The sequence below is a fragment of the Mucor velutinosus genome (genome assembly GCF_035048745.1).
Source record: "Mucor velutinosus strain NIH1002 chromosome Unknown tig00001563, whole genome shotgun sequence".
Lineage (NCBI taxonomy): Eukaryota > Fungi > Mucoromycota > Mucoromycetes > Mucorales > Mucoraceae > Mucor > Mucor velutinosus.
This window is the reverse complement of record NW_027041904.1, coordinates 3,133,577-3,160,900: the sequence shown is the minus strand read 5'-3', so window position 1 is coordinate 3,160,900 and position 27,324 is coordinate 3,133,577. Positions and strand designations below refer to the sequence as shown.

The 27,324-nt window shown below is 38.7% G+C and overlaps 8 protein-coding genes across 8 annotated transcripts; 5 read left to right on the top strand and 3 right to left on the bottom strand.

Moving 5' to 3' along the window:
- Positions 1-2,755: 2,755 nt before the first annotated feature.
- On the bottom strand, positions 2,756-6,086 carry ATC70_009651 (uncharacterized protein; the record flags this gene model as incomplete). The annotated part of the gene is made up of 7 exons (XM_064828880.1): positions 2,756-3,098; positions 3,176-3,850; positions 3,928-4,442; positions 4,509-4,764; positions 4,965-5,448; positions 5,526-5,774; positions 5,831-6,086. The coding sequence occupies 7 exons, from the start codon at positions 6,084-6,086 to the stop codon at positions 2,756-2,758; spliced, it is 2,778 nt and encodes a 925-aa protein (XP_064686082.1).
- A 452-nt stretch (positions 6,087-6,538) lies between these two features.
- On the top strand, positions 6,539-7,750 carry ATC70_009650 (uncharacterized protein; the record flags this gene model as incomplete). Its single annotated transcript, XM_064828879.1, has 3 exons — positions 6,539-6,770; positions 6,827-7,601; positions 7,675-7,750. The coding sequence occupies 3 exons, from the start codon at positions 6,539-6,541 to the stop codon at positions 7,748-7,750; spliced, it is 1,083 nt and encodes a 360-aa protein (XP_064686081.1).
- Positions 7,751-15,855: 8,105 nt separating this feature from the next.
- ATC70_009649 (uncharacterized protein) lies at positions 15,856-16,557 on the bottom strand (the record flags this gene model as incomplete). The annotated part of the gene is made up of 1 exon (XM_064828878.1): positions 15,856-16,557. One exon carries the CDS (start codon positions 16,555-16,557, stop codon positions 15,856-15,858), a length of 702 nt encoding a protein of 233 aa, XP_064686080.1.
- A 368-nt stretch (positions 16,558-16,925) lies between these two features.
- On the top strand, positions 16,926-17,321 carry ATC70_009648 (uncharacterized protein; the record flags this gene model as incomplete). Its single annotated transcript, XM_064828877.1, has 1 exon — positions 16,926-17,321. One exon carries the CDS (start codon positions 16,926-16,928, stop codon positions 17,319-17,321), a length of 396 nt encoding a protein of 131 aa, XP_064686079.1.
- A 263-nt stretch (positions 17,322-17,584) lies between these two features.
- Positions 17,585-19,474, top strand: ATC70_009647 (uncharacterized protein; the record flags this gene model as incomplete). The annotated part of the gene is made up of 1 exon (XM_064828876.1): positions 17,585-19,474. One exon carries the CDS (start codon positions 17,585-17,587, stop codon positions 19,472-19,474), a length of 1,890 nt encoding a protein of 629 aa, XP_064686078.1.
- A 3,117-nt stretch (positions 19,475-22,591) lies between these two features.
- Positions 22,592-24,270, top strand: ATC70_009646 (uncharacterized protein; the record flags this gene model as incomplete). The annotated part of the gene is made up of 3 exons (XM_064828875.1): positions 22,592-22,757; positions 22,831-23,005; positions 23,076-24,270. 3 exons carry the CDS (start codon positions 22,592-22,594, stop codon positions 24,268-24,270), a joined length of 1,536 nt encoding a protein of 511 aa, XP_064686077.1.
- A 343-nt stretch (positions 24,271-24,613) lies between these two features.
- Positions 24,614-25,872, bottom strand: cut9_2 (anaphase-promoting complex subunit Cut9; the record flags this gene model as incomplete). Its single annotated transcript, XM_064828874.1, has 3 exons — positions 24,614-25,170; positions 25,236-25,316; positions 25,371-25,872. 3 exons carry the CDS (start codon positions 25,870-25,872, stop codon positions 24,614-24,616), a joined length of 1,140 nt encoding a protein of 379 aa, XP_064686076.1.
- An 827-nt stretch (positions 25,873-26,699) lies between these two features.
- Positions 26,700-27,288, top strand: ATC70_009644 (uncharacterized protein; the record flags this gene model as incomplete). The annotated part of the gene is made up of 2 exons (XM_064828873.1): positions 26,700-26,940; positions 27,029-27,288. The coding sequence occupies 2 exons, from the start codon at positions 26,700-26,702 to the stop codon at positions 27,286-27,288; spliced, it is 501 nt and encodes a 166-aa protein (XP_064686075.1).
- Between the last annotated feature and the right edge of the window lie 36 nt (positions 27,289-27,324).

Below are 27,324 nucleotides of genomic sequence, written 5' to 3'. Positions count from 1 at the left end.
AAGAAGTTTTATATCATTGCGACCAGAAGAAAGGACATACTTACCACTAACCGCAGCCACAGATATACCAAAAGAGTATGGGCAATCACCGGAGACAGACCAGAGAACGAGCATGCACCAAATACAGTAGACCAGGAAAGACCAGATTAGCAGCAGCAGCAACACCAACACCATAGAAAAACCAAAGAACGAATGTTACAAGCAGAAACCAGACAAAGACCAAAGAAGTTACCACTTATCACCACCACAAATAGACCAGAGAATAAGCAATCACCAGAGATAGACCAGAGAACGAGCATACATCACAGATAGCAGACCAGAAAAGGCCAGACCAGCAGCAGCAACACCACCTGCAGCAATACCAGAAGCAACACCAGAAGCAACAATAACAACCTAGAAAAACGAAGAACGGGCGACACCAGAGACCAGACAAAGATTAAAGAAGTAACCGCCAAAGATAGAAACCAAAGAAGCAACCACTAGACGTGATGAGCCAAAGAAGCAGACAGCAGAGATAACAGAAAAGTAATGACAGCAGCACCTACGTCAAACAGGCAAAAAATTATCGAAATCTAATAAACAAATTCGATTAGTGCTGATTTTAAGTATGTCAATGCTCGTTATCGAATGATACCTACTGTATTCCACCTCAAAGAAGCAGTATCAAGTACTTTTGACAGTGCAAGACCGTGTTATCAGATAATAAAGTGTTATTTTCAATTAAAAAGGTTCCAAAACCAGTATGGTTTGATACTAAACGCGTTTTGCAAAAAGGATAAAAAAAAAACGGTGGTATGGAAAAATGAGAGGGCGACCTATCCGACGTCACGGCCAATAGTATTGGTCTCAGTTTTCTGTTGTGGCAGCCGTAGTAACTGCTGCATTTTAATTTGAAATTGTGCAGTGGGTATTTTTGTATTCAAATTTGATTTGATTTCACATTCTTTAAACGTTTTTGCTAAATTTGACTATGAAAACTTTCGTTGTTATACTTTACTTTCTAATGCATCTATAAAGAGTCAATAAAGGCGCATCGAATGATGCTGGTTGCATTCAGCTTTCACACCAAAAATAATGAACAATTTGCAAAAATATGAAAACAGGTTTTTTGCCAATATGTCAAAATTTAGCATATAAAAGCTCCAGAGAAATAGTTTTCAATGTTGCGTTTTACCATTACAATCAATTTGATCTAATAAGTATCATAGAAAAAGTCTCCATTTCTCGGGTGAAAAACGCGATCGTTTGATTGTCAAGGATTTTCATGAATTTCACTACGGCGAAAACCTTGGTGCAAATACACCAAGTTTAGAGCAAAAGCACCAAGACTTAGATCATTTGCACCAAAATTGGGGTTTTGAAGGTGCATTGGATTTTTTTTCAATAAAGAATTATCAGTGGTATCACAAAAAATGGAGGTACATCAAATGCTTAACCATTTGAGGAAGTAAGGACAAAATATATTACACAAAAACACATTTTTTTGAGTATATAAAACTTTGAAATAAAGATTGCAGCACGTATAGTTTGTTATAGCCTAACGAAGGTTTCAAAATCTATCTATAAACATATGTAAAAAGAAGCAAATTAGGCATATTTTTCGAGTAAATGTCAATTTATGAATTCCCAAAGGGTCATCGGGTGCTCAAGAATAATAATACGATTGCCCAATGTTTCCTCTTCTTATACATCTAGTTTGTTATATACGTTTCCGGAACAAATCTAAAGAGAATGGCCTCTAAACACTTTATCTCGCAGTTGAAAATTGATTGTTGCACATGCGGTGTTCAGGATAGTTTTTTTTGTGTTTATCAAGGTGTCTAGTTCTTATATAGCTTTTTTGTTCTGCATGTTTAGGCAGGAAATTAAGCACAATATCAATATCTAAAGTTTTTCTCGGTTTTTTCGTAATACCTTCCTATGTGTACAATTGAACGGCAGATCTATCACTATTCTATCAAAACTAAGAGAGATCAAGTAAACATTCATTGAAGAATACCGTATAAACCATGAAGGAAAGGGGAAAACTGAAATTTATCAGAATCATATTTGCGTTGGATCTTGAAAGTCTTTTGTATTTAAAATACCGCTTCAAAGTAGGAGCTAGCAGCGTATTCAGCGCTAAAAGCAGTAGGAAACACCTATTTGATGCTAAAAGTGGTAAAAATCATCTTAGAGATACGGGAGAAACAGCTCAATAGAACCTTTCCGGTTTACAAGAGCAAAAAGATTGTTGTGGGCGGAATTTTAACCATCGTGGCCCTTGTGTTTCGTTGATATTTGCAAAAAATCAGTGTTCAAAGCCTTAAGTAATAGTAGGACGAGGGGAAAACAGAAGGAAGAATTCAATAAAGAATGGAAGGTGAGGGAGACGGCAAAAAAGAAGACATTTGTCGGAATCTGTTTTGTATACACGCTTAGGTTTTAATAGCAAGGGTGAGACATAAAAGCATTGGCAATTGAATGAAGGAAAAATAGGAATTTCATACAATTTTAAGATGCCATTGTCTGGTAACAGTGCTATTCGCACTAGTGTTTTACTCAAGTTAAGGTTGGGGCACCTACTCCGCAATTAATGGTGCTTTTCGGCACATACTAAAGGAACTGAGCGTTGTGTAGTGAGATGAATGGGATGTCTTTGATGTCAGAAGCTAAAAGGGAAGAAGCGAAGAAGAGGAGAACGACATCATGAAGCTGAATGTCTGTTAACTTGTTGGGGGTAATAATACGATGATAAAATCTATATTTATCTTTATTATTGAGGTAGCACAAATGAGTTTTTTCCAGGTTTATAAGTCTCTATCGAGGCCCGGAAAACCTTTTCCTTCGTTATCACTTTATATCTCTTGTCATTCTCGCTAAAACGCATCAGACCAACTTGGCAAATGACCTGCTCAAATGTGCACACCAGATATGCGGATGAATCCTGGTCATCATCCAGCTCCACTATGGGCATCGTCTTGTCTTTGTCGTCAACAGCATGAGTCTTTCCTAATCGAATAAGCAAGAACAACTCATCGCCAATCCCCTCAATTTCGAGCTTGAACATGAAAATAACAGCCCCTACATAGAAAGCTTTGACCTTGCGACGAGAGTTACTGTAGGAAATTCAGACGTCAATGTGGGTTTTGATGAGTAACGATAAAGGCAATAATGAACCTGTGAATTGGCATACCTCAAGTGTTCTGCCCATACCATGATGTAGTGGCTTCCTCTAGAATTAGCACCGGTGAGATCGCGATAGTATTCTGAACGATAAGTGCAGTTGTAAGCCCAGGCACTTCCAGAGACGACAATATCCAGTTGATCATTGATATGGACATTCTGCAGAACATTAGTTGAGTATTGCCGGTCGTAGTAGGACTGTATAGCCTTGACAAAAAGAGGTGTGTTGACGTTGATGGAGGTTGGGATACTTGAAACCGTTGTGTGGATGACTGGATACCAGAGCTGACTTCCGTTGCCATTGTCATTCTTTAGATTTACGAAGGTAGTTGGATCGTATCGTCGAGGCACTAAGAGATTGATTCGAGCATCCAGATCATTCAGTTTGTCTTCACCATCGCCTGTACCATCACCAGTTGTAGATGCCTTGATGGCTCGCATAATTGCCAAACGATCAATGATGTTTCCGGCATTTATACCAACATTTGTGCGAGCACTTATCAAGCGTTTGTACCTGCCGATGGATCTTTCGATAGATCGACTGGAAGTCGAAGCCGGTAAACCTTGCGCTTTGATCATGTAAGTCAAGTGTCCTAAATAATGGGCGTTTGGTCGAAAGGTCTTGATAGGAAGGCGTTTGGTTTTGATTTCAGTGATCAGCAGTTTGTGCCAATCGTTAACCTTACTGTGCAGAGATAGAAAGAAGTAAGTTTTTAGTCTGTGGATAAAACGGGTTTTGTTATTCAAGATGCCAATACTTACGCTTCTATGAATTGTAAGTCTGAAGCATGCAATTCATTCTTCTGCAATACCAAAGCTGCCACTTTAACGATACCCAGAAGAGGTTTTCTGATTGAGTCAGGATAGTGTGGTGCTATCAGGGCTGGAACAATGAAAATCATGAACTCTTCATAGTCAACTGCTCGGTAGTTGGTAACTCCTCCTGGTGCAAAAATGTCGTTGAATGGTGCATTGAAGGTAGTTGGAATGGTCTTCTTTGACTGAGCCACATACTGACCGATCTTTGCCAGAACTTTGGGATCTAAATCAAAGGTGTAAGGCCAGGCACTTGCTTTATCAAGCTTTGCTTCTTTCAGTTCTTCGATAGAGGGCTTGTATCGGTTATCAAACTTGGATGGATGCAATGGAGAAGACAAGAGCTCGTACAAATGCTTAGCTAATCCAATGCTCAGTAGGTGAAGTGTGTCGAGACCGTAGAACGATGGGTTGGCAGGAAAAGACTTGAGAGTGGTAAATATGGATGGTCCTTTGATGTTCTATAGAAGAGATGATGGTTGGTACAAGAACTATACATGATTGTTTAATGAAATCGCTTCACTTACAAACACATGTTTTACGCCAACAGGCAGTGGTGCTTTCAGTTGTTCGAGAGTTCTGTATTGGAAATTTCTGATTGTGCGAGTAAAGCATTGGCCTCCTTGTGTGTCTATGAGGCACTTCATACAGCCAAACTGACTGGAGACTCCTCCATGCAACATCAAATGTGATACTTCTACAAGATCGCCTGTCGCCATTGCCAAATGAACGCTTACTCGGGCAACTTCACCACCATTCACTCGAACCAGCATGCCATGTTCACTAAGATCACGAATTTCGTCCACAAAATATAGCCAAGTAGCTTTCAAGATCCACTGGAGCCTTCTTGCCGGGTGCAATCATTGTCTGAACGGTCCAGTCATCCAAGTATCTGTGGGTTGGTAGACATAAATGCAATATCGTTGGTGGTTAGAATCCGGTACTAATTGGATATTATACCCATACAAATAGAGATAACTCACCTGAGGTGTGGAGGGGCTGACAAAATTACAACGTGGAATAGCGTTAAGGTATCGCCAGCAAAAGAGTTGCTTTGGGGTTTGAAGCCGTCGACATACAAGGCAAGCAGAATAGGTTCCTCATCTACGTTGGTGCCATGTCTTTTCCGTCTTTGTTGAAAGTTAATGTACTCTTGACCGTCAAAGTAGTCTCGGTAAAAATGTGGATCATGTTGGTAGTTACGTCGATACGACATGAGCTCATCTCGTTTGGACTTGTCACTCAAGACTCTTGCTAGCTGATCACCGATGCTCAAGACCTTCATATTTTGTGCTTCGCTTTTGGGAGTTCCACAGTGATTGCACACTCCTTGGACTGATGTATCGTTCTTGGGATAAACTTTGCAGCCTTGAGGACAGACCTTGTAGATGAATGCTTGTACGCCAGTCTTCTTTCTCATGCGCGCCTCTAGAGTATCGAACTGAATCAGCTTTGGAAACACAATGCCTTTGTGCATTAAAGGGAGATGTCAATATGGTGAGTGCGTTTGAAGATACAATGCATAGTGGTATTCATATGCTTACCTCTTTCAGTGCCACCTCCTGCCTCTGCTATATTCTTAATGATTGTATTTGTAAAGTATATACTTTCACGACTCATTTCTCTCGATGCTGGATACTTGTCGAATATGTCACGGAGCTTCAATGAAAGCAATTCACTTTCATTAAAATCAGTGGCGTAAGAGAGGGTGTCAAGATCATATACATGTCGAAGGCCTTCCTTTTGTTCAAGAGTGAAGCTACTGTAGTATGAAAAGGACTCAATTGATGGCACTTAGATGGGAGTTAGAACGGTACGTCATGCATTGCTTATAGTTCACACAACTCACGTTCTATTCTTTGCTCTGCAGCATGCTGCTGTAATGACTGATTTCCTTGATTACTTGCGGTAGCCGTTGGAGTATCGTCTTGTGAATGCATGCTTGCCTGGGATCGTTCTTGACTATTCGATAAGGGAGTGTCTTCTGTTCTTGCTTTCTTGGGCTCGCAAAAAGTCGAGTTTGCATAGTGGGTCCTCAATGCTCTAGCAGAATTGTAAGGCATGTGGCACTTTTCGCAGTTTCCTGAAACTCGTCGTGCAGGCATTTTGAGAGGATAAGGTGATGTATAAATGAATGACAACAAGACCAAAGTGATGTGTAGTGAAGCTTAAATAGTAGTTTGATCGTCTCTGTGGTACATAGTAGCACCTATGACTAATAGTGATTTTTGACTCTTCAAGTTGCACAAAGGTGTCGGTTGTGTCTCAATGTTTGGATGTTTTGCTACTGTGAGTTTAAAGATGATTGACAGTTGACATTACACGAACTTACAGTCGCGTTATTACAGAGGGTGCTCAATTTGAACTGACTTAATGACTCATGAAGACTCTATCAAGTCCAAGTAATAAAGACAAGTAGTGAGTCATTAAGACACTTGGAATGGCAAAGATAGAATTCAAGAGCAGGGTGGAACGTATAAAAGTGCAACATGTGTCTTGGTTTTCAGGAAAGTATCAACTATTATTTATAAGTTAAATTTAATATTTTTGCACTAAAATGGACAATAACTACAGAACCATTCGCACCCAAGTTTCTCCCCTCGATGCTATCAAGACAGAGATGCTGGAGCTCAAGGCTTTTGTTGGTGAACTCAAGGAAGAGTCTAAGCTTAATCGTGATCTTTTATTGGAACTCATCAAGCAGTTGTCTCCTACCTTTCCTCCCGTTCAACCCACGAATGATGGTGTTTTTGGCAATAAAACTGATGTCGGAAGAGTGATTGCTACAGGTAAACATTGATGTACATTGAATTGAAATAGACATTGACATTGTTATTTATTTTAGCGCGTAACTTGGCTCCTGCTCCTGTAGGAAACCCTAATTTGCGTGGCCCTCGCGATATAAATCCAGTTGTCCCTGAGATTTTGGAGTACTGGATCAACTCTGGCAAGGTTAACTCCCAAGGAAATGCCATTTACCCTGATGCCAGAACTCGTTTGCTTGGCCTCATTAACTTTAGTATGAAGTCAAGTGGGGACGTCAATGAAAGGGGCTACGCTTTCAATCATCCGATTGTCGTTGCTCAATACAAAGCCCTTCGCAAGATGTGTCTAGTTTATCACCAACGTCTTCTTGATGAATACTATTATGTCAACGATTTGGCCGTAGATGACAAGGTCGTTCCAGCTTGGAGTCGTGTGGATGAGGCATTAATCCTGAAGCATGCTCTGTATTTTGAAGCACATGCGCAGAAGTATGGGTTCATCTTGCATCGTTGTACCAACAGCTGGGGTGCCACTGCTCTGTTGGCTTCTGTCCACAAGACTCGCCGCCGTTCTGCAACAAGAGCTATTGGTAGTACTTCTGACAGTAGCTCTTTTGATGGTTTCTCGTCTTCTTTTTCTCTTTCTGGTAATGGAGCTACTGGCAATTGTCCTGGTGGTGATGATGGCCCAGATGAGGGTGAAGATGACGATGATAATGAAGATTTCCGCAACTCTACTGCTGGTCGCTTAGCTGCATCAAGAAGCGTACACGCAACCCCAATGGTTCCAAGAGACCCTAGTGAATCTTACCTAGACTATAGCTGGAGTTCCTGTTCCTCTGCAGATTTGATGAGGTTAGAATAGAAATAATACGTCATGCGAGTTCTTTGAATAAAGTATTAATTATCATTGCACATCTGTCTGTAGCACTGTAAAGCGCTTCGTTGAATATTACAAGTATCGCTTTGGACCTGCGCTTGATATTGAAAATAATCCAAGCTAGCATTTCATGTACTACGCACGAGCTTGTGATTATGAAAGAGTGCTAACGAAGCGTTTGAATGATGCCAGTCTGGAAGGAAAAAGCAAAGTCAGTTATACAATGATGCAGTGTGTCTATTCTTCTCTTATAGTAGCAATGTGCTTTACAATGGAGGGGGAACACGTTGATGACTTTCAAAAGCTTTCGGATCGTTGGATAACGTATGTTTGGGGGGAGTGGGCTTTGAATGATGATGCTGATGACTATTACTACTCTGATGGTTATGACATGCTGTAATAAAACTTTAAATTTTGTCTATAAAAAGAGTATTTTTTTCGTGAATTATTTTAAATCCTTTTTCTTTTCTTTTCTTTCCGTAATTTCAATTCATTTTCTGGTACAAAGTAAGTAATTTATCTGACCAAATGTTTCTGTTGGTGGCTTTCTTATTAAAAACATATTATCGGCAGCATACGCCAGATGATAACGCAGTAGGTTCTCCTCGAATGTGGCTGTTGCCTATTAGTATCACACCGTTTTAATCATCTCTGTGGGAATAACGGTAGGTAAGGAGCATCATCTGAGAAGTATGGCAGTGACTAAACATTGAATATAGAATAGAACATCCTCCCCTGGTGCTGCTGCTGGAAGATCTTCGCTAACCAGCATATACTAAAGTATATTTGTAAGTTGTCAATCACTCTGTGCATCTTACATCGTGCCGTACCATCGTTGCTCACATTTCCTATCATCTCTTATAGTTTCTCATGACCGCCTCCTATCCTGTTGTTGTTGTTCTGCTTGTGTGTCAAGTTTACGATGATGGTACGTGGCAAATGTGGTATGCTGTTAAATATTTTTCAGGATTGAACTCTATGACTAACATTAGTTTTGCATTTAGATACTCGTGTGGTGGGTGCCAATCAACTCTAATCTGGCTGCTTATCTCCATGTCAATCCTCATCTCTGTTACTCTTGTATGGAACTCTTCGTAATGGGTAAACATGTATAGCTACTGCCGCTTTATCTTTAATACAATCAGGAGGCTCTTGAATGACAGGGTAGCTAGCTAACTGCTGTATAACGAGTCAAAAGAATTGCCTACCCAACGGAGCAACGTCCCATTACCATGTGTATAGCACGCTGCATGTATTTGAAAGCAATGATTCTATATTCTGCTGTATTTCCATCAATAAAAGAAAATTTTATCCATCAATAATCCTGCTTTCCATATCATTCTATCCAATAATCGCACGATTGCTGCCCCAACAATTGCCCCAAGAGTAATATATAGCGCATTCTATTAATAAAGATCCACCAACCATATCATTCCAATGTCATAATCCCCATGAGCAACTATTGGTCTTTTAACTGAACAACGTTGCACGGTATAGGATTCAACTGTTGTGTAATGCAGTAAATATCATCGGCTATACAACAGTTTTTATTTTCAATAAGGTTTACCTTTGTGCTGCAATGTTGATGGAATATTTTCAATTTGTACCACTTAGCGCATTGACGCCAAATTTAGAGTGTTTTAATTTTGAAGCCTGTACCGAAAGCACCAACTTTTCCAAATACTTTGGCTGTAAAAAAGCACCAACAAAAACACCTATTTTAGAGCATTTCCGCTAAGTTTTTCGCGGTAGTGTTTGTAGTGACCCAAAATAAATTGAGATAAAGCCTCAGTAAGTAAGGCGTAGCTAAGAAGAGACGTTTGGCCTTATTCCAAGCGTCCACAGCGCTTTGTAGCATGAGTTATCCGTGCTTCAAAATGGCTAATTTTGGACAGAATTTGGCCTAAAAATAAGGCGTAATATGTTGTACTGTCAAAGAAATAAGTAAATAGCAGTTCTTTCTGTAATTAAATAGCCACCCAAACTCAACTTGATTGAAAACCAGAATTCTTAAAATAACACTCATGATGAACCCGTAATAATAAGTCGATGATAATAATCGGTTGTTGTCAACTGTATCTAAAACGAAAGCAAAAAGCTGTTGCGTACAAGCATGCATATTAGGCTACATTCACTTTCTCCTCAAGCCACCTTTTACAGTGTAGCATCATAGATGATGTTTATCGTATCACATCACATCTATGTTTACAAGTCCAGTCAATTGTGTGTGCACATGTGCCTCAGGAACTACAATACATTCAATCTCCCTAATGTCAAGATATCGAGATCCACCTACACTACATGAAACATATCGACTTAGGTGGCCTCTCAACAAGCTATACCAACAATCCATAAGGCGCCCAGTGGCCTGCTATGTATATACCATCTCAACGTAGTTGTAATGAAATAGCCACCCAAACGCAACTTGATTGATAACCGAAATTCACCAAATAGCACTCATTCAAATTCATGCTATTTGGATCTATTAGTAAAAGCGTTCAAATGTACATCAACAACCATTTAAACATACTAAAGTAAAGATACACGCTTATCACTACGGCCCAACTGATGTTCTCACAGAACATCGATGCGCGCTTTTGGGAACATCGATGTTCTCATTTGAGAAGGTGTAGTTTTCCACAAGAATAAAATGGTTTTAATAGCTAAACTATCATATTGTAGGCAACAGAGAAACTTCTATTATCTGTAAGATTCATAAAATTACTAAACGTATTATAAATTGCACGAGAAAATGGCAATTTAAAATTACCTAATAACTACTTATTAAAGTAAAAGAATATATTTCAATGTCAGGGTTGAAGGGTATTCTGACAGTGATTTAGATCTGCAGGATATCATTGACAGACTAAACACAAACAAGAATAAGAAGCGCAGGTTTAAACCTAGAGCGCTAGCTACCAGGAACATTAAACAGCGATTAACCTGGATAGCGCACAACATTACACAAACTATATTGGATAAAATCAATGTTCAAATCTAATATTAATAAAGTACCTTTTTATCCATTCAACTAAAAGGCTATATACATTCCTGCATAATCCCTACATCTATATCTATATCTATCTCGATCAGATCTCAGATTGCATATACTATCTCTACGTATTCGCATCTGACATCAATAAGATATTCGAGTAGTTTAGTGGGAAGAACGTCAGATCCACAACCGATAGGTTGTGGGTTCGACCCCGATAGGAGCATTCTTTTTTTTTCAAACTTCTGAAAATCGATGTGCCCATATAAGAATATGGATGTGCTCACATGGGAACATTTCGGATGTTCTCATGAGAACATCGGCCGACTTATAATAGATCTTTAGGAACGCCGATGTTCCCATATGAGAGCATTTTTCACCTTTCGGGAACATCGATGTGCTCATTTGAGAACATCAAATAGATTCTCATATGAGCACATTGATGTTCTCATGAGAACATCAGTTGGGCCGTAGTGTTATATCGCACATCGTGTGAATGAATCACTCCTGATCACAGTGTGGAATACATCCACTATGGTCTGCATTCCGACAGTTCATCCAGTTACCAGATTTAGATATAAACTGTATGTACACTGGATTAGATGTACGATATCGATTTATACTATGATCATGAGAAGATATGGACTTCAGATACGCTAGTACTATAAGATTCATACTATATAAGATATAGGCTATAGATGGCACCACGGACATGGATGGCACTATAGACTTATACTTGTATTCCGACATTGACTACGGATGTTTACCATATCTGGATAGGCACCAAGATTAATGCAATATGAGCTTGTTGCTTCAGATGTGCACTTCATGATCCACGCTATAAGACACATGCTTATATCCGTGATACTAGCTACAGATACTTTATGTACTACAGACTTGTACTATATATGAGACATGCTATAGACATGCATACGATATGCTATAGACATGCCATATATCCAGATACATGCTAAAGATGTATGCTTAGCGATATACACTCAGATATGTACTATTAATATAGACTAAGAAGACTGTACCTATCGGATACATGCTACTAGATCGATATTAATTATCCTTATGGAAAGGATAGATCAGGGTACTTCGGATGAGAGTCTAATTATTCATCCAGACAGAGCTAAATCATGATTAGCTTGCTGGAGTTGTCTTTTAGCATGATTAGACATTAGTTGATCTGAGTTGACTTATTTGTCAATCTAATTAATAGAACTTTTATCCATTGTTATAGTATATAAGAAGGATCATCTACCTGGCCAGTAGAGAGACTTTAGTTTTACTTTACACCTGTCAGTTTGATAATAAAATATACCTTTATCAAGTTGACTTTACTGTTTTTTTATTCTTTTTTTTCCGTGAATTTTAGTCTGTAAAGCCTCAAATTCCACACACAGTGTATTCAATCACGCCCATGTTGGTCGTAATAAGAGATGTTATCTTTATCCAAATAAAATCAAACCAATAACAAGCATATTCAAATATGACAACTATGCCCTGCTACCATAGTTGCACAATATCCCAGATAAAGGATTTCATACTTCAATAACAAACATCACACTTTAAACCATCAAGGTTACATTAAATCATGCTATGACGATAGCTCACCCAAGCCCATCAAGGTTACTCAAATCGACTCTTATGGCCAGTGCTCTTGCATTGATTACCACTTTAAATCAAACATCAACAACATTTGCCAGATATCGCAATACCAGCACCTATTGCTCTCTATCATCACTAATCCTACAAGCTAGTCGCAAATGTATGAGTACTCTTCTTTTTTTACTCAATTCCAGGACCTTCAGTTCATTTTATACGCAAATAAAATACAGTTGATTTCTATTGTATTTTACTATTGCTTTTTTTTTGTGAAATCTATTTAAACCTGATTTCACTGCAGCCATATTTTGCATATGAAATCCTCGTAAAAGTGATTTCAGAAATTGCTTTGAATCGAAAGAAACGTTTTGAATTAATATCATAACATAATAAATGTTCAGTCCTTAGACACTTTACAACCCTAATATGGAACCTGAGTTTCAAGGCATCTGTCAGGCCCGGCTCATATGAGAATACTGATTTTACAATCAATCAACAAAAACCATTGTTAGTTCTACCCTCTTTTCTCTGCTCAGTACTGTCAATGTTTTATTTGAACGACGTCTTGGAGCCTTAGAGATTTCACTACTTACTGCAGACATTTTATGCAGCCCATGCATCGTCAATGTCCAGACTAACGTTATTAAATATAGAATGCAAGACGATGTCATTATGAACGATATAGAATGCAATAAAATATTATTATAAACAATAGCATCATGGCCTGCCACCTACTTTTCATACGCTTCAAGAGCATTTACTACTGTATTGCAGTATGAAAAGGGCGTTGAGTTTGCCAGCTGGCCCCACAAGCCAAAACTAATTCAAATCCAGAATCACAGTTTGTTCCAGATTGGACAAATCTTGATGGTTTTGGATTCGATTAAGCTATTTTTGCAGATTCGACTAAGTAAAATATGATGATCATCCCATGCTTCGTTAAGCTACAGCCCCTGGTGGTAGGGCGAAGTGGTAAAACTCCCGTATGCCAACGGGAGGATCCCGGTTCAAATCCTGGTGAACGCAAGTTGTTTGATTTTTTGACCTAGTACTGATGTCCTCGTTTGGTGTTTTGTATTCTTATCCATTATCTATTTTTGACGATTTCCGCAAAATTGCATTGGCTCTAGGTTTCGCACCTTATTAGTAGTAGATTTCTTTCCCAACTTAGTTCAAAATATCTTATTCCCCTTCATTGCAGACATTGGGTCCACCAACAGTCTTTTCTTTCCCTCAGCATGACATTTTAAGGACTTTAAATAAAATTTGGAGCTCGACTCCCCTACAAAAAAAAAAAAAAAAAAAAAAAAAAAATGCTTCGTTAAGCTTTCCTGGAGTACTTTTCAAGGTGCATCCAATGGTACTAAGTAAAATAGATGATTTGAATAAACTTATCAAATGATTTATGAAAATATGAAAAGAGGTTTCTGGCCAAAATGTCGAAATTTTACATATCAAAGTCCCATAAAGATGATTTCAGAGGTTGCTTTGGATCGATAGAAACATTTTGATTCAAGATATACCGTAGTAAAAGTCTCTATTTTCAAGGTAAAAAAGGCGATCGTTTAATTTCGTAAAAAACCATGAGGTACCCCTCATGGTTTTCCAGCCATGTTTTTTTGGGTTCCAAAAAGTTGAGCAACGGTGTCAGGAAGTTACTACTACTCGAATATAACAATTTGGTGTCATTCCGGTGGCTCAGAAAGGTCTACATGTCAATATGTGAAGGCTTGAAAGCTGTCAAAATTGGTAATGTTTTTGCTTTACAGCTTTTATTTACACAGCGTGAATCATATCTTGGTGGATGAATAGCTGAAATTCTTGAAGAGGGCAGTTCTGCAGTCTGTGCAACTTCTAATTTGAATAGGAGGCATATTAATTTTGGTAAAGCTCAAAATCATTCTCTGGACTGCACAAATTTACAACTATTCCTCAGTAATGTAAATCAATAAATTACACCACAACTCAAACTGAAAGCCTATATTGACAAATTTATACTTAATAGGAACCAGAAATTTGCATTTTTGTCATTCATCGTCTTGTATTTATATTACTTGCAATACGAGAAGTTTGCAAGTCTATCAATGTCTAGAGACAATTTGTTGGTACGTTAACCCAAGGAAAAAATAGCAGACAAAGCAAGCGCTGCTACAGCATTGCCGGACAGGGTGTGCATTTATGAGCTTTAATATTTTGTTGGTACGTTAGCCACCCGCCTAATACTCATGTAAAAATGAGGATTTTCATGAATTTGTAGTGACCCAAAATAAATTGAGATAAAGCCTCAGTAAGTAAGGCGTAGCTAAGAAGAGACGTTTGGTGGTATTCCAAGCGCACAGAACGCTTTGTAGCATGAGTTATTCGTGCTCCAAAATGGCTAATTTTGGACAAAATTTGGCTTAAAAATAAGGCGTAGTATGTTGTGCTGCTAAAGGAGTAAGTAAACTAAAGTTCTATTTAATATTTCTGATGTTTTGTACTGTACGGAACTCAATACCTAAGCGATTGACGCTTTTATTCTAGATCTGACGATCAAATCTTTTTGAGATGCTCGAATACAGTAATTTTAAAACTAGAACGTGTGATGCTATGCAAATTGAATCTAACGACTTGCTCGGATTGATCAAGATGCTTGTCAGGTCAGCAGGGCCCTCTTGATGGACGTCTACAACAGAGATATATTTTCTAGTCGTAAAACTAGACTTAAAGTATATTTGCAATGAAACTAGGTCTAAGAGATTTTGTAGAATTTCAGGCTTTTGAGTCTAAAATCCATGAAAAAAAGATGTATATAACACTGTGACTAAAAAAGATCTGAATATTGCTGAATATTTCTGAATCCATTTTTCGGAAAACTGCCACTTTACGAAAAATTTGTCGAAATTTTTCTGAATGGCATTCTTAGAAATTCGGAAAAGTGCTCACTTAATTCAGAAAAATTCAGAGAAATTCATTCTGGAAAATTCAGAAAAATTCATGTAGTTTAGGGTGGTTTGCAAAATATTCATAAAAAAATAAATCAGAAATATAATAGCATTTAGTGCTATTATAATAGAAACTATTGTTTATTTCTTGACATATAATAATTGCGCTACTACTACAGAGAAACATGATGATATTACATTACGGGCAGTAACAACAAAGCGTAGCCTAATCAGAATAAGCATAGAGATCAGAATTCCTTACGACTTGCGCACTCTCTTATTGTTGGGTCCCTAATACACAAAGATAAGTAGCTCCATCTATGATATCAATGCCTTACGATTACCTTTATGTTTCTACAATTTAAGAGATAGAGAGAATATCAGCATAAAATGGCTAACTCCAGGTGATGATGAGAAACTTACTGTCTTTGCAAATCTTGCGTTTCTGGTGATGAATATCTTCTGTGCTTTTCATATTCCTTTGCCTTTGATTTGTTTGATGCAGATACATTTTTTGATACTGGAGATGGCTGCATTGGCTATAATAATGATAGTGCACATTATAAAATGGAAAAGAAATGTGAGTTACTGCGCTATATCTATGAAAACTTAATTACTTGTTCTACTAGAGGCATATGTTGCGTGCTGATTCTTCTATAATATTACGATTAGTATCAAAGAGTACTTTTCTCTATGCAGCATTTACTTTTGTGATCCAGTATTTCGAGAAACATGAAAATTGATCTTGTCTACAATCGAATTTTCGTCATCGTCGACAGAATCTTCTTCGGATTGCGCTTGGGATCCCTCAGAAAATACCAGATCATCTTCATCGAATTGGGTTTGGTAAGTTGCGGTGTCATTGCTTGGCCTGGCATTGTATTTGTAATCGATTATGCCAGACAATGATTTGGAGACAGCAAACTGCGGCAACCAATCTTTGAAGAACCCAGAGATGTCAACGCCCTTTTTGGCTACATCGTCTATGACGGTCTTGATTAACAAGGCTTGAAACCTGTTGTCCAGCTTGCTAAAAGTGATATTTGGGAACTGTCTATCAGCTTTCTTTGCCTGGTTGTATGCTGCATCTTTGACAAGCTCCCAGACCTTCTTGCCATCAAGGTTTTCCCCACCTAATCGATGCTCCTCAAGGACGTTGATGCATAGCTCAACAGAAAGCTCCTCCAGATGTTTGCTATCTGCTTTGCTTGGACGGCATATCACTCCATCTAGTCTCGCAACATTGGCCGTGCTCGAAGAGGTAGATTGTTGAACAATATGCTGCAGCATATCTTTTACTTCGGTCTGGTTGTCATTACATTCCTTGACCTGTTTGCTAAGATTAGACAACTCCTGTTCAATGTTCTCCAATCTTTGTAAGAATAGTTGTTGTGCTTGATCCATTTTTGAATAAGTGATTAGTGTAAAGTGTAAAATAGAGCAGTGCTTTGAGATGGTTGTATCAATTGCGATAAATGCGTAACAATCTATGAAAGACAGAGAAAAACTGGTCTAGTAATGTTTCCAATAATTAATAGCACCCGCTATCACAGACATTGATGTTTCAATCATGCAGATTGAAACGCATGCAATGTGAACTATTAGATTTCACTATAGATATTCACATGGCTATTCAATACCAATCAAAGTGTATTCTATGTTCAATATTGCATGCGTTTCAATCTGTATGATTGAAACGCATGCAATATAAGGAGCATAAAAGACAATCCAGACAGATTTGTGTTTAACCTTTATTTCTAATATTATTTACGATGCCATTTTTTTGTGCCCAGTGTTGCCGAAGAATTCGCAATAGACATGAAAAACAGCATAAACTTTGGCACTCTTCAAATGACACAACAACTGTAGACTTGCACAACCTGGAGACTAATCAGTATCAAAGAAAGAAAGCAAGAACTGAACATGATACTCAGGCTGGATCTTACACTGAAAGAAATAGTCAGCAAGAAAACAGCGATGGTGAACCTGGTAGCGATGGCGGATATGACTTTGGAGACTCTGATGGACTCGGCGCTAACTATAGTGACAATCAGATGTCTGACAGTTGCGAGGCATTACCACCACTGGATGCTAAAAATACTGAGATCCACAAGATCTTCAGGGAAGAAAACTTGACAAACTCAAGCATCCGAAGACTTGTTCAATGACACAACCAAACGTATCCTTGTAAGTAACCATAACAAAGTTGGTTGTTTCAAAGCGCTAACATCTACTATGATAAGTTGCAACGCCTATAGTCTCAACATTCAAGGCCAGCTCTGCTAGGAAAAGGGCAACTTCTTTTGCACCTTATACAGTCGATGTGTGCATCAGGTATTGCTATGCCTTTCAACCAGAGGATGGGGACGAATGTCCAGTGTGCTTTGAAAAGAGATTCGATATTGATGGTAGCCCCAGAAGAACCATCAAGATGCTGCCAATCGGTCCACAACTTGCCACGTTGTTCGAAAATCCAAACTTTATCAGAGTGCTTGATGACGAGAATTCATCCATCAGAGCAAGGTTCAAGGGCGATATAATGCAAAATTTAGTGAACAACAAGCATCTATTCAACAATAGATACGACATTGGCCTGTCCCTGTACGTAGATGGATTCCAATCACACAAAAAAGGCGGTGCAAAGTTGAACTTGGTCATGCTACAAATCTTGAACCTTCCTTCTGCCTATAGATACAAAATGGAGTTCCTGATTGATTTCGCCATTATCCCAAACACCAAGAGATTAGACAGTTACCTTCAATACCTTGTCAGCGAATTGGAAAAATTGGCTCGTGATGGACTACAAGTGCAGAGAAACAACTCAACAAATATCTCGCTCAAAGTCCACCTCATGGGATCCTTTGGTGATATCCCCAGCGTCAGCGAACTCAATTTCCTCGCATCCCATACGTCGCTTCAAGGCTGCCGTTTTTGTACGATCATTGGCATCAGCAAAAATGGTGTTATTTCTTTTCAACTAGCAGCTAATGATGAAGATCGACCACTACGATTGCTAACAATTGAAGAATACAAATCCAGTGCACCAGAACTTGGTATCGAGAGGCCTTCTTTGTTTCGAAACCTGCCATCATTCATTGATCCAACGTTTGTGGGCTTGGATGAATTTCATTTGTTTGGACAAAACATGGGACCAAGAATCAAGAAAATGTTTACGGACAAGGAATCGATTCTTCGCTTGAAGCCGCGACAAATAGAGAAGATTAGCATTTGCTTGAACCAACTTGCAAGCACATCACCTTTGATCTTCGAAGGCAATTTCATGGATGTCTTCAGCAAGGGAGGGACAGCTCGAGGAGTAGATTGGTTGGTGTTCCTGAAGTACTTTGTGCCCACAGTTCTTATCGACCACGTTGATTTATGCCATTTGGATCCTACTGTCTCTGAAGCTGCCAAGGAAGCCCTACGTACAATATCTCTGATTTGCTCAGTATGCTTGCAGCAGGATATATCTGAGAGCGAGATACAAAAATTGGAGGAACTAATAACCAAGTGGCACCAATTTCTTCGTCTTCACATCTCAGCAAAATTCTTTCCAACCAGCGAACATTATTTGGAGCATATCACGATGGTGATTCGAAAGATAGGCCCCATGCCTCAGTACAGTTGCCGTGTTTTGGAGAGAAGGATCCAAATGATCAAGAAGAGGATCCATGGCTGTAGTCAAGTTGCAAAACAAGCGGAAAATATCATGCTGGATATTGCATGTAACAGCTATGAAAAAAGAAGGACAATTGCATTTGACAATTCGACGGATACTGCCATCACCTTCTCGAAATCATTGAATATGGGCGACATCAAGCTGTCACCGTCTATTGCTTCTATGTTGTGCAAACATTACAACACTGCTCGTGTCAATCCGCAGATCAAGTGCGCTACCTCACTACGACTTGGCAACAACATCACGATCGACTCTACTTTCGATCCACCAAGTAGAAAGAAGAAGCTGTCAGACCATGCCCTGGTCAATTGTGCTCGCCGCAGTTCGCTACCATTGCTGGTAAAGGTGTTGCTCATCTTTGAGCACAACTTCTCTGGTGCATCACATGCTCTAGCCGTTTGCCAAGTCTATCAGAACGTAACGGTATCAACGTCCGGCATCCCTGAATGTTTCCTTGACAATGCCAACTCGGATACTTCCAATGGTGCATGGGATCTGGATATAATAGCTGTCGATGATATTTTGTCTTCAGTTGCAGTTCTGAAGTCTGCCATATCTGGGAAGCTCTTCTTTGTTTGGCCTGATATGAAAAGAATTGGTTTGAAAGTATACAATGATGATTCTATATTTGACTTTGCATAAAATAAATATACGCCAACATCATGGTCACCTTTCTCTCAAACTGATGTTTGTACATCCTTCCAAATTACTAGCCATCCCACTGTTCTATATCTTAATGCTCATTCTTTTGCCCGGTCGCATGCAAAGCTGAAAATTCATTCCTAATAATAATAACTAGTTAATATTGTTTCCTTTCTATTGTTGCTCTGTAATAATATATCTTCTTTCTTTCTTCTTCCTATCCTATTATGACATTCAGAGACCTCTAAATAAAAAATGGAGCACGACTCCCTTACAAGAAAGAATCTGAAGCAGTTGACAAATAAGAAATAAAAATGGCGTAGCGATGACTACTCGCTTTTCTGATGAAGATCGTTTCGTGGTAAAAAAAATCGCTGAATAATATCTAAATTTTTCTAAATTTCTCCAAATTTCTCTAAGCTTAATTTATTAATTTTCATCTGCATGAATTTATCTGAATATTTCCAAAGGGATTTGGACAAATTCAGAGTGATTAAGACATTTTTAGGATATTTCAGAAAAAATTGGTCAAATTCTAATATATTCAGATAAATTTGAATCTTTTTTAGTCACAGTGTAAACAATAAAGCCTACTTGATAAAGGTATATTATCTATCAAAATGAAAGGTATAATAAAGTAAAAAAAAATCTCTACTGACCAGGTAGATGAGCCTTCTTGTATACCTTAGCAATGGATAAAAGCTTTACTAATGAGAATGGATATACTATAAGCCAACTCAGATCAATTAATATCTATTCATAAAGACAACTCCAGCAAACCAAACGTGATATAGTTCTGTCTAGATAAATATTTAAACTCTTATCCAAAGTGCCCTGATCTATCTTTTATGTGAGGATTATTAATATCGATCCATTAGCATGTATTCAATAGGTAAAGTCTATCTAGTCTATATTAATGGTACATGTCCGAGTGTATATCGTTGAGTATACATTCTTAGCATGTATCTGGATATTATGGCATGTCTATAGCATATCTCATATATAGCACAAGTCTGTAGTACATGATATATTATCTGTAGGTAGTATTACGAATTTACGCATGTGTCTCATAGTGTGGATCATAAAGTGTGCATCTGAAGTATCCAGCTTATATTGCATCGATCCTGGTGTTCATCCAAATATGGCAGACATCTGTAGTCTATAGCCTCCATGTTATATAGTGTATAGAATAAATCTTATAGTATTAGCGTATCTGAAGTTTATATATTCCTTATTGTAGTATAAATCTGTATCGTATATCTAGTCCAGTGCATACGGTTTATATCTCAATCGGATAACTGGATGAACTATCGCAATGCAAATCAGAGTGAATGTATTCCATAATTTAGATACCCCACGTCCAAAAAAGAAATTCAGGTTTGATTATAGAATTGGGCAGATCAAATACTATGGTGCCATGGTATTTTCTTGTGATATAACAGTGCACAGTGATTTCATTGAATGTATCCCAAATTATATGTCGAGCAAAAATCAAGGACATCTTTTTTTTTCTGCTTCTTTTTTCTGCTTCCTTTTAATGGGGTGCCAGTGAGATTTTTAGTGTATAGAATGGCTCGAATAGAAGTGGTGCTGGAAATAATATTAGCTTTGTGTAGGGCATAATACGGCATTTGATTTAGCAGTTATATTGCCTGGGGGGGGGGGGTATTGTATTTGTATAAATTTGGTAAAATCCATGTCGACATCTTTCTTTATCCCTTTCACTTCCCTTCCAAAGTTTCATCAGTGAAATGCCCTTGAAAAGTTCAAACCTTGAATGCGGCTTCTCGACATCTCGATTGATCTACTACCTCAATACAATAACGAAAACAGATGAAACGCATTGCGATTTACATTACTTTTCATTGCATTGTGAAGAGCAATTTGACAGGGACTATATTGGCAAAATCTTCGAATTTGCATGTAGCGAATGCAATCATTATTTACAAGTCATTGCAGTCAACAGTGTTACAAATTGCAAAGCCCAGGGCTACTTGGATCGTCATTTCCATTCCTAGAACAAAGAAGCAACCCATTTTGCTTGTTGCGGATGCAAAATTAGCTTGAAAATCGACTTTCCTATACATTACCTGCTTTGCAGATCCATTCCTGAACTTGGGAGTTACGCCAGGCACCAGGCTGAAATTTCAGAAATGGCTGTGCGAGTTGGTGTTACAAGAAGGTTCAATGGACACGGACACCATATTCAACTACATCAGAGCAAAACTCGAAAGAATTGAGTCGACTTGTCGAGCAGTATCTCCTCAATAACAAAATTACGTCTGGATTAGCAGAGGCTTATGCCACCCTCAATATCGACTTTGATGAGACTGACGAAACTACCATGGCTTCGTATCAAGTCTTGAAGCAAATGAATCCTGAAAAACTGTCAAATGTAACAGGTACAATTAATGTGATTGCCAAGGAAAAAGGCAGTGAAATGTTAAGATACATGCAAGACTAAGTGATTGAGCTTGTGATGACAGTAAATACGAAGGCAGTTTAAGTTGGTTAACAATAGCAAAGGACTCTTCCAAATAACTATGTATACTCGCTACGCATTACATTGATAAAACTATTGATTGTGGTGGAATAGTATCGAAAAATATGCCATGACATTTTTTTTATCAAAGGCGCATTTCATTGCAAAATATATGCACAAACCAGTGGGAAGTGCATGTGTTTGATGTGATTTATGACTATGCAATTGTGAGGTCTGTAAACATTGCCTCTATAATCGAATGCTCCTGAGAAAATCTTGAATCATTAAATAGCAGCGTGTTCTTTTTTTTTTTTTTTTTTTTTTTTTTTTTTTTTTTTTTTTTTTGCTATGAATGATATAACCAGGATAAATGATTCCTCCTGCACCTGGAAAGTTTAGTCGTTACATCAATTTGCATTGTAGCCCGGCAAGTTCAAGTTATTGTGTCTCCTTTAAATGTCTCATTGGTTCCCGAGTAACTCTGATGACTGATGACATATAAACAGCAACATAAATTTCACATGTGTTTTTTTAACAAGCAATAAAGCATACTTTAACACAAAAGTTTCCCACCTCATCTCTCACATCTTTCTCTTTTTTTTTTTCATCCTACCCCCTACTCTTTACAAAACAACATGCCCGAATTGAAATCATTCACTAGAGCTGAAGTTGCCAAGCACAACACCGAAGATGATTGCTGGATCATTATTGATGGTGCTGTTTACAACGTCTCCACATTTGCTCAATTGCACCCTGGTGGAAGCCAAATCTTGATTGAACTAGGTGGAAAGGATGTTACAGGTAAAGAACTAGCAATTTAATTTATACAAATATAGATGCACATTTCTAACATCCACCAAAACCAACAATTTAGATGATTTTTATGGTCTTCATCGTCAAGAAGTCTTGATCAAATACGCTCCTCGTCTCAAGATTGGTACCATTGAAGGTGAAGTAGCTCAAGTTACTATTCCTGCTCCTGGCGATCTTTCTACTGTCCCTTATGCTGAACCTAGCTACTGGATGGGCTTTAAGAGTCCTTATTTCAAGTATGTTGATGCCAGCGTACCTTTTTTAAAACTCATTGCATTACTAACTGTCAAATGCGTTGCCTTTTAGCGAGAGTCACACTAGATTCCGCAAGGCTCTTCGTGCCATCTATGATGAGATTAGACCTGAAGCTATCTTAGCTGAAGATCAAGGCACTTATCCTTCCAAGGAACTCTATGCCAAGTTAGGTGAGGCTGGTGTATTGGCATCTCAGCTCGGTCCTGGCGACCATCTCAAAGGTATGAAGTTGCCTGGTGGTGTTACTCCCGAAGAATTTGATTTCTTCCATGAAATGATTGCTCACCAAGAAACTGCTCGCCTTGGTGCCCCTGGATTTACTGATGGCATCTCTTCCGGCTACAGTATCGGTCTTCCTCCTGTCTTCAACTTTGGTAAGCCTGCTCTCAAAGCCCGTGTTGTACCTGAAGTTTTACTCGGTAAGAAGCGTATCTGTCTTGCCATCACCGAACCTTATGCTGGATCAGATGTTGCTCGTATTCGCACTACCGCTACTCGTACCGCTGATGGAAAGCACTTTATTCTTAACGGCGTCAAAAAGTGGATTACCAATGGTGCTTTCTCTGATTACTTTACTGTTGCTGCCACCACTGAGAAGGGAATCACTGTATTTTTCGTTGAGCGAGATGACAACATCGAGACCAAGCAGATCAAAACTTCTTACTCTCCCTCCGCTGGTACCGCTTATATTACCTTTGAAAATGTCAAGGTACCTGCAGAGAATATTATCGGCAAGGAAGGTGAAGGCTTTAAGGTCATTATGTTCAACTTTTCGCACGAAAGAGTTTACATCTGCGCTGCTGTAACCGGTGCTTCGCGCGCAATTGTCGAGGATTGCTTTAAATGGGCTGTTCAGCGCAAGGTCTTTGGTAAACGTCTCATAGATCAACCTGTCATCCGCAACAAACTCGCTTCTATGGTTGCCCAACTAGAGGCCGTTGAGAGCTGGCTGGAAAATATTACCTATCAGATGTGCAACATGCCTTACTTGGAACAATCAGTCAAGTTAGCAGGTCCAATTGGTTTATTGAAGTATCAAGTTACCAGAGTCTCCCACAACATTGCGGATGATGCTTGTCAAATTTTCGGTGGTCGCGCTATCACCAAGACCGGTATGGGCCGTACTGTTGAAGCATTCCAAAGAACTTACAAGTTTGGCGCCATTCTTGGTGGTTCTGAAGAAATCATGGCCGACCTCGGTATCAGACAAGCCATGAAGTATTATCCCCAAGGTGCTAGACTTTAAATTGCTGTTCAGTGTCAAATACCTACTATTTATTGAATAAATCGAATGCTTTCGTTGATTATTATGTTGTAGAAATCTTATAGTAGACAGCAGATTTCTGATCTGCCATTAACTTCATACTCCGACAACAATTTCCAAATTTGGCAATATTCTGAGCAACAATGAAAACAGACATGTACTCATATTATCTCTTTGATTGTAGTGGCCTGACACTATAAAAACAGACTCTAATTCAACAAAATGGGCCCCCAATGTTCATTTGAGTGAGGCCAATTTACATACAATTTATATATCAAATTAATAGCCATTAGTTTTATTCATGGATATGAAAACGATGTTGAATTTAAAAATAAGTATTATTTCTAACGGGTCTTGGCAGCGAGTTTGTTGGTATATTATGCTTAGATTCATGTTGGTACAGTGAAGATGGTGGCAATCGAGTGGTGTTCATACGTCTAGGTGTTGTGGATCCATAGATTTGATCAGATTCCGCATCAGTTGTCATATTTGGATGTTGGACATGATGAGTGTTCCTCAGAGACGAGGCATGCGAGGGCATGCGTTCACTTTGAGAACGTAGAATAGATGGCTTTTTATAGTAAAACTCTTCGAATGATGTCTTTTTCTCTCCTCTTAATGTTTGTAATTCTCTTTCTCTAGATGATAATTGCTGTGTTTCTACAGGTTGCCATAATCGACGAGTGCGAGATGAGTTTTTGCGATTCATAAACTGATCTTGTATGACATGATGCTCTGTACTTGGAACGTCGGCTAATGCTGAGATGGGTGTGCGATCATCATACAGCCATGGAGGCAATAATTTTGTACCGATACTTTGATGATACTCTCGAAGGATTCTAGACACATGCGTTTCTCCCTCCCAATCGTCGTCATCTGACTCTAAAAGGGTATAAAGCAATATGAATCTCCTTGAAAAATTGCACGATTACACATCATTTACGTACCTGGTCCATCCTCCTCCGCTGAGCTTGACATGGTTGCATGGATGATTCTCTCCCAAAGCTTGCCAGATTTATTTGATTCTTCTTCTGATGCCATAAGTTTCAGCATGCATGACGCCATGTCGTTGTAGTACTTACTTTTTTCTGCTATCAACTCCTTCCATTTTTCATTTTCCTTCATTTTACCCCATAGTCTCTTGCCGTTCGGAGAGGGTGTGTTACTGAGATCATTCAAAGAGGAAGAGTTTTTGAGATGGGATGCATAGTTATCGAAATATATAGATCCATCCTCATCGTCAGCTGGGCGTTCCTGTTCATCATTGCAATGTTTTTTGACATCTGATGTGCTGCTACTTCTAAAAAAGCTCCATTTGCCGCTTTCCATTGAACTATCCGAAGCTTGCCGTGTTACAGTGGTTGAGATGGGATTAGAATCCACAAGGTCTGGCACATCTTGATCATCTTGTCGACTATTCCAGTTTGCAAATGAGGTCGTAGTGCTCGAGCAAAGCGTTGGTAGCTGTGGTAGCTTGTTGCTGGAATTGCACTTGTGTCTGGCAGGATATAACCCTACATCTTGGTCACAATCTTTGCATAGTACTACAATTGTCGAGACTCTATAATCGTTTCGCAATCCCATTGTATTGTTGTTTTTATGTGAAGAAAGAGGAAAAGAAAGGAATAATACGGGAAGGGGTCAGTTATATTAATTATCTGCCTTTGAAATGTATGAAAACATCAAAACATACGTAAACCGAGGCCATGAATAGAAGCAGAAAAAAAAGGGGTAATCTATAAAAGAACACAAGCCTCATTGATTTGCTCCTTGAAATTTATTCAAACGCCCCTTTTTATATTCTACAACAATGAAATCCAAAGAGAATAGAGGATTGTAAAAAGAAAAAAAGGAGATGCTTTCATCTTTTATAGTTGGATGAACAAATGAAATTGAGACATTTGCCATGAGAGAATGAGCATCTGAAATAAAAGGTCCGTTTGGACGAGTTAAATGATAAAGAGCATCTACATTTTAGGATACCGAATGGTCTGGGCGCTTTGTGTGCATCAGATACACAAACAGACAATAATGACAGGTTTACATGTAGCACAAACTACTCTCAAATTTCATTATTGTCTCATTGACTGATAGTTATCACCGTCAAGGTGGTGATGAGCAAGCAAAATGGCAACGTTTTTCATGGGATACCCATTACCGCAAGCAAGGAGTATATAAGAAACGGGCTAAATCGAGTTTTGAAATGGTCCTATCTACATAAATCAACAATACATCAATACTAAACATCTACAATGTATCTCAACGACAACCGCATTACTGTACAGCTACTCAACACCTGCTTCATTTGCTGTCGCATGTATATTAACACAAGAGATCTCAACAGACATTTGTATGAAGATCATGCTATTCCTAGTGTGTGATACAATAGACCTGAGCCACCACACATCGAAATGATACCAACCGAGCAATACATTTACCTCAACACGTTGGCACCCAATTCCGATAATATCCCACAGCATGCAGTTTTTGTCGCTATCCGCCATGCCTGTAGCTTGTATCACTCTCACTATCCCACCCTCGAACGGCTATTTCGCCATATGGAGGCACATTTTAGGGTAGAAACTCAAGACGGACATGATGATGAAATCGATGAACTTGATCTTACGTTTCAGTTTTCTGACGACCACCCTTGTAACTATAGACCTAATCAAGCGACCTCTTATCAACAAGAAGATGTCGCTGAAGCTTTTGAGGACGAGAATGGGGGGTTTTCGAACAGATAATGGAATGATCAATGAAGAGGGCTTTCATGCTGATAATGAGGATGAAAACAGTCTTCAGCAGGATACTGGACATCCAACCTCTGGCGTAGACAGTCAAAATAGCGTTGATGATGATCGTAACGAAGAGAGTGCAGTCAACGACCAGCAAGAACTGAATTCACAAGACATGGGCGGTGAAGAAAAAGTCTCTATCAACAATCTTATTCTCAACAGTGACGATAGAGACATCATCTTGGGCCTTTTTATCGATGCATGAAATGCCAATTTGAACGATCAACATATCTTTGGTGAT